The following is a 7,254-nucleotide window of genomic DNA, read 5'->3' as shown; positions in this document are numbered from 1 at the left end:
ATCAGTTGAGGTTACACAAAAGCTTGTCTTGAAGTTTTAGATTTCTTGCTTGCATGAAAAAGTTGAAATTGAGAAGCCATGACCCGCAAAAAAGAAACAACCATGGCTAAAAGTCAATCAAGGATTCTAGAATACACCAAATAGGATAAGAGAAGTGACTGGCAAAACTAGAATCAAAAAATTGTAGAAAGAGGAGTGGGACTGGACTCTAAGATGATGAGAACTGGTAAGATTTACAAGTTGTCTTCACGGCATTGTGGTCCTTATCAAATCACAAAGAGGATAAATGAGGTAGCTTATTAGTTAGCACTACCTCCTAGAATCAAGGTTCACCATGTGTTTCATGTTAGTCATTTTGAACATGACTAGGTATGTTTCCAAGGAACCTGAGTTGGTTTTGGATCAACAATCTTGGCATACCATTTATTCATGGTCTGAGGTCGAGGCTACATGGGAGTCGGTATGCATAATTTGAAGAGTCTATTCCCCGGATTCATTGCTGAGGACATTAACGGCTCTTAAGGGGGAAATTATATTGTGTCCTTAATTCCAAAGCTAAGTTAACAAGTATAATTTCAAGCTAGGTTAACCAAGGCTTGTGGGTTAGAGGGATCTTCTAGAGAGGCTAGTGGTATTTACGAGGCATGGGCTATTAGTTTATAGGCGGCCTATAAAAGTGACTTTTGGGGTTAGTCTGAGGGAGAGTTCCCATGAACCTCCAGGGATGCCAAAGAAAACTTGCAAGAATACCATGGTTGGTTGGGCGGTGAGCTAGATGCCATTGTCTATGTATTCCCATGTTTTGCTTAACCACAAGGTTACACTATGTAACAGTATTTCAACAATCAACGCTCTTCTTGTGTCTTCACACCTCTTTTCACATGCCAAAGAAAACTTGCAAGAATACCATGGAGCTAATTCTAAGGGCAATATAATGAAGAGTTGTAATGTCTATTCTTCATTGAACTTACTTTGATTGGCCGGAACGTTGGCCTTTCTCAGCTTTCAAATTAAAGTCGCTGAATTTTGATAAACTGACGAAAATTTGGTCCCCCTTCTGAGTTAGTTGTGAGCTCTTGAAGGACTCTGCATCATTTCCCAGCTAACATGGACTGTCGCCACCTTCATATATGGTCTCGACTCTGCACAATGGTGTACTTCTACAAGTTGACTTTAAGTTATGAATACATTCGCTTTTGCTGAACCTTCCTCCAAACTGACAAGCCAGGGAGCGATCTCCCCTCATTTTAAGTATTAATCTGTACAAAGGCATGATTTGCGCCTGTTGCATTTCTCCTGTTTGTTGGGAGAGATCTTCTACCAACAAAAAAAAACATAGAAAAACTACCAGGGCTAATGATTTGGTCTCTCTTTTGAAAACAATAATCATCAAGTCCAGCTGCTAGCCATAGTCACATGGGGTTTATAGTGCACTGGCTAAACACCCTCCAAACAGGCCCCAAAAGTAATCTGCACATTGGCATTCCTTGTCCTTTCTTGCAGACCTCAAAGGTAAACTCCACATTGATGTTCCCTGAAACGATGAATTCAATTTACATCAATCGTTACGACCTCCCTGTTCTTTTACATGGATATCGAGCTTTTACCAATTTACATCAATCGTTATGATCTCCCATGGCATTGTCATGTTTCCTTCACATGAACAAGATGAGCAGCTTTAAATGCAAGGCCAACTTCTGTCTGCAACATCGAACACCACCTGCTCTGTTTCCTTCTGATTGCTTTTGATCTCTGGGCATATACTTCCTGCCCATGCTCAAGCCAGCTCTGGCCAAGCCTAACATGCACCTTGTTTCTGTCTAGTGTTTTTCACCTCAGCTGCACGGCCCTGTAACCCAGCATCAACATACATGTTTGACATTACTATATAAGCAGTGGTCTGCTTTGGTTGCAGTTTCACTGCATGATCAAATGCTTGTCTGGCCAGAACTATATTGCCGTGTGTACCACATGCACCCAGCAAACACAACCACATGGCAAGACTCGCCTGCATCGGCATCCTCCCCAACATGTTCTCTGCCCTTCTGAAGTCCCCAACACGCCCAACAAGGTCTAACAGAATGCCATAGTGCTTCATGTTTGGATTTATGCCATAATCTCTGGTCATACATTCAAAGTACTCAAGGCCTTCCACAACGCGGCCAGTGTGACTACAGACTGTAAGGACTGAAGTGAGCGTTACTTCATCAGGCTCAATACCTGCCAGTTTCAAATTCTCAAACATATGCAGGCTAGCTACATAATTTCCTTCTCCTGCATGACCACCAATGCATGCATTCCATGACACTAAATCAGCTCTGGAAAGTTCATCAAAAAGTGCTTGTGCATCCACCATGCTTGCGCAGCTCCCATATGCATGGATCAGAGAGGCTGCCACAGAAAGACCTTGATCATATCCGGCTGAGACAATGTCAAAGTGAAGTTGATTACATATCTTCAAGCTTCCTGCTACCCTGCAGGCTTGCAAAATGCAGATAAGTGTAACATCATCTAGTGTCACATGCTGCTCTTGCATTTGTCTGTACAACCAGAAAGCTTTCTCTTCATGGCCCTGTTCAACATATGCTGAGAGCATTGCATTCCATGACACAATGTTGCGCTGAGACATGGCACCGAACACATACTCTGCTTCCACAAATACTCCACACTTACCATACATACTGACAAGAGCACTGGCAACAAAAACATTGGATGTGAAACCTTGGCTGCGAGCTTCAGCATGTAAAGCCTGTCCAATTTCCAGAGACATCACCTTGGTTGATCGTTCCTCAACAACCAGAGATTCTTCCTTCTCTGCAAGGGTGCCACATGCCTGAAGGGCAAACACTAGCAAGTGCTGGTCTGGACTCACACCTTCCTCGTGCATCTGTTTGTACAACTGTAAAGCCATCTCTCCTTGGCCTTGCTCAACATATGCCGAGAGCATCACACTCCACAACACAACATCACGTTGGGGCAACGTATCAAACACACTCTCTGCTTTCAGAACTGCCCCAAACTTGCCATACATACTCACAAGAGTGCTGCCCAAATAGACATCAGAAGTGAAGCCTTTCCTGCGGGCATCGGCATGCAATGCCTGTCCAATTTCTAGAAACATTACCTTGATACTTTCTCTCTCCACAACAAAATTTTCTTCCTTGTCTCCAAGGATGCCACATGCCTGAAGGGCAAGCACGTTTCCTAACTGGCCTGGAGCCAAGCCTTCCTCTTGCATTTGTCTGTACAACTGTAAAGCCTTCTCTCCTTGGCGCAGCTCAATATATGCAGACAGCATGGCATTCCATGACACCTCATCATGTTGCGACAGTGCCACAAATACATTCTCTGCTGCCACCATAGCCCCACACTTGCCATACATACTCAAAAGAGCAGTACCAACAAAGACATCAGATTCAAAATTCTTCATGCGAGCATCAACATGTAATGCCTGTCCAATCTTCAGAGATATCACCTTGGTTTGTCGTCCCTCTACAACAACAGCTTCTTCTTTCTCTGCCAAGGTGCCACATACTTGAAGGGCAAGCAAAAGTGTGCGATGCTCTGCACCCATGCCTTCCTGTTGCATCTGTCTGTAAAGTAGTAAAGCCTTCTCTCTTTCGCCTTGCTGAAGATAGGCTGATAGCATCGCATTCCATGACACAATGCTGCGCTGGGGAAGTGCACTAAACACATCCTCTGCTTCTACAACTGCCCCACATTTGCCGTACATACTCACAAGGGTATTGTCAACATAGAGACTCGGTGCCATCCTTCTAGCATCAGCATGTAATGTCCGTCCAATTTCCAGAGATATTGCCTTCGTTGATTGTCCTTCCACAACAAACATGTCTTCCTTCTCTGCAAGGGTGCCACATGCCTGCAGGGCAAACACAAATGTAAGCTGGTCTGGCCTCACGCCTTCCTCTTGCATCTGTCTGTACATCCGCAAGGCCTTCTCTCCTTGGCCCTGCTCAACATATGATGAGAGCATCGCATTCCAAGACACATTGTCCGAGTGAGATAATGCACTGAACACATCCTCTGCTTCTACAACCGCACTACACTTTCCATACATACTCACAAGAGCGCTGCCAACAAAGATATCTGATGCAAAGCCTTTCCTATGAGCATCGGCATGTAATTTCTTGCCCTGTTCAAGGTTCCGTAAGCTGCCACAAACTTTGAAGAGGCTGACAAAGGTATAACTGTTGGGTTCAATGCCGTCCTCTTGCATACATTGATACATTTTTAATGCTTCCTGCCCGCAGCCACAGTCCACCTTAGCAGAAATCATGGCGGTCCAGGAGAAGACCGTACGGTGAGGCAATGTAGCAGATACCTGGCATGCATCTTCAATGGCACCACATTTTGCCAAGGACATAACCAAGTAGTCCCCCAGGAAGCCTATCAGCTGGACATTATGTTGAGCAAGATGCGCATGAATTTGCTTGGCTTGAACGTGGGACTTGCTCTTGCTGCATAGCTTGAGGAGGGACACGTATATGTTGCTGGAGAGGGCCGTGTCCATGCGGGATAATACATCGAGGGCCCTGTCCAGCTGCCCTTTTTGGCACAGGGTATGAAGAAGCATCTCATCATCAGCAGCAGCACATTGTAAGCCTCCATCCTCCCTGCAGAAACGAGAAGAAGAGAAGCCCAGCCCTCTCTCCTGCTGCTGCTGTTGTGAGGGAGAAGAAGCAGCACGGTGGCCATTGTGGCAACAAAGATGAAAATGGGTGGATAGTCGAAAATCTTTCACTCTCCCTCCCTGCTGCAGCTTTTGGGAGCCATCATGGCCATGATGACACTGATGATGGTTGGGTAACCATATGCTATCTACATTCACTCCCTCCTGCAGCTGTGGATCATCATGGCCCTGATGATAATGACTGGATAGCCGAGCATTATGTACTACTCGCTCTCCGTCATGCTGGTGGTGATCATAATGGACATGATGATGATGATGGTGATAGTGATGGTGATGAGAGTTGGGTAGCCAAGAGACATTCACCCTTCCTCCTTCCTGCAGCTGTTGACCATTATGGCCATTATGATGATGATGGTAGTAGACGGTTGAATCATGTGTTTCCCTGCCTTCCTGCTGATGTGGACCAGCACCGTGATCACCACCATCATCACCCACCCACGGGGGCTTCTTCATGAGCCAGGCAGACTCTTTGGAGGCGTTCTCGTGGTGGCCATTGGGGCACCTACCTGCAGGGTTTGGTAAGGGTCTCTCTTGTTGTTGGATTTCTGCCTCCCGTTGTATTACTTCTGCAACAGCTGAGGCTCGTCGTAGTTGCAGCAGGAGTGGTGGTCGACTTGTCCTTAAGGGCCATCCCTCCATTCAGCATGTGCTCATGCACATCAAAATTTCCATTTGCCAGTGAGCACGTTGGGCACTTTGACCGCCCAAGTGTGCAACCCCTTAGAGCCACATCCCGCCCTGTACTTGCAGGGGTTAGGGGGCTTTTTTCCAACTAAAACTCAGAAATTCAGAAGTTTAGTGGGGGCTAAAAGGCTGTTTTTCTGAGGGAATTTTTTTAAAAGGAAAATTTTAAAAAAAAAATTCCCACCTTTTTCGTTGATACCTTCATCCTCTCGCAAGTACTTGGTAGGATGTTGCAATTTCCTATTTTTTCACATGGGGTGGGATGACTCAGCTCTTAACACTTAATCAACGGCCTTTCCACATTTCTCTCGCCAGACACGGGCTTAGGGTGGACGGACGACCCCGAGACCCATCCAAGGAGATGTAAAAACTTCAAGATTCCATGTCCTTTTTAACCCTGCTAGAAATGACTTCTTGATTCCTTTCTAGCAAGAAGGAAGCGTGAAATAAGGGGAAGAATGCAGATGATTAGTCTCCTCTTTGGTGCCTGGCTGTGACCCCTAGTCCCACTAGCACTGGGTGGGACACAGCTCTTAACACTTAATCAACGGCCTTTCCATATTTATCTCACCAAACATGGGCTTAGGGTGGACGGACAACCCCGAGACCCATCCAAGGAGATGTAAAAACTTCAAGATTCCATGTCCCCTTTTGAACCGTGATAGAAATGACTTCAAGATTCCATGTCCTTTTGAACCGTGATAGAAATGACTTCTTGATTCCTTTCAAGCAAGAAGGGGGAGTGAAATAAGGGGAAGAATGTAGATGATTAGTCTCCTCCCCGGCACCTAGCTGTGACCCCCAAGAAATAAAACTTTGAAACTTAGACATGGATAGGATTTCTAGATCTAGTGAAGGGTGTAAAGTTTCTAAGCGGGCAATCTAAGGGCTCCCCTTGATTCACGCTTGGTGGATACCAATTGTTTTGTGTAAATCCCCTAAATTTAGGGACCACAAAATTTGATCAAACTCATGCCATCTCTTATGAAGCATGTCATACTCGCAATGCTAATATTTGAAGGCCTTCTCTATACACATGTTATCAACAAACGTTAAGAGCAAGGAGCTATACACGAAATAAACTAACAAGATTCCCCCACATTCATCCACATAACCAAATAATGCCCATGGTTTTATTTTTGTTTTTTTCCCCAGTATTTAACCACTTTGGGAGTGGTGATGGCAAACCTTGTCTAAACTGATAGAAGCAAATAAGAGGAATTTGATCTCTGAAATGTTAATCACTAAGTTCTACACATCCTTTCTTGAGAGTTTTAAACAAAAATGCTAGGAGGAGGATAAAGTTAAATGCTAACAAGTCTTGAAACTCCTCCAAATGTGATGCGTACATTGCCAGGCCTACCACCCCAACTCATATTGCCTATACCTTAAGCCAATATTTTTATATGTACTGTTTGCAAAATTCTAGGTCATGACACATCAAAGTATCTACATTCACGTGCAACACATGCACAAATGTCACCTCCAACCAAAGAGACCCCATGTGTACAAGTCAAGTTCCTTTGACCCAAATAGTAATAAACCAAGGGGTAGAAAGTGCTAAGAAAGCAGTTAGACAAAAATTGTAGTGCTTCTATTATCATGGACCACACAAGATGGCAGATTTTCCAAGAATATAAATTGGATTTGAAGTGTCCACGTAAATCAAAACGATAAAAGCTCAAGCGTGAACACTATCTCATGAAATTTGAGCTATGGGATTTGTTGGGCCAACCCACACTACTACAAGTCTAGGTGGAAAGGACACGAAATGCCATTTTTGGGGTACTTTGAACACACCACTTATGTTAAAATATGCATGAAAATACTCATGTATTTAGCCTTAGAGGATAATGGGG

General features: G+C 44.5%; 1 protein-coding gene across 1 annotated transcript; it reads right to left on the bottom strand.

The window, feature by feature from the left end:
- Positions 1–932: 932 nt before the first annotated feature.
- Positions 933–5,798, bottom strand: LOC147606269 (pentatricopeptide repeat-containing protein At3g13880-like). The gene has a single exon (XM_086792474.1). It carries the CDS (start codon positions 5,348–5,350, stop codon positions 1,799–1,801), a length of 3,552 nt encoding a protein of 1,183 aa, XP_086648600.1. The 5' UTR covers positions 5,351–5,798; the 3' UTR covers positions 933–1,798.
- Positions 5,799–7,254: the final 1,456 nt, after the last annotated feature.

Source organism: Cibotium barometz, chromosome 58, assembly GCF_041138505.1.
Source record: "Cibotium barometz isolate CiBa-2024 chromosome 58, ASM4113850v1, whole genome shotgun sequence".
Taxonomy (NCBI): Eukaryota; Viridiplantae; Streptophyta; class Polypodiopsida; order Cyatheales; family Cibotiaceae; genus Cibotium; species Cibotium barometz.
This window is presented reverse-complemented; position numbering and strand designations above follow the sequence as displayed.

Coding starts and splice junctions, on each gene's coding strand:
- LOC147606269 (XM_086792474.1), bottom strand. CDS start 5,350: ATGGAGGGATGGCCCTTAAGGACAAGTCGACCACCACTCCTGCTGCAA.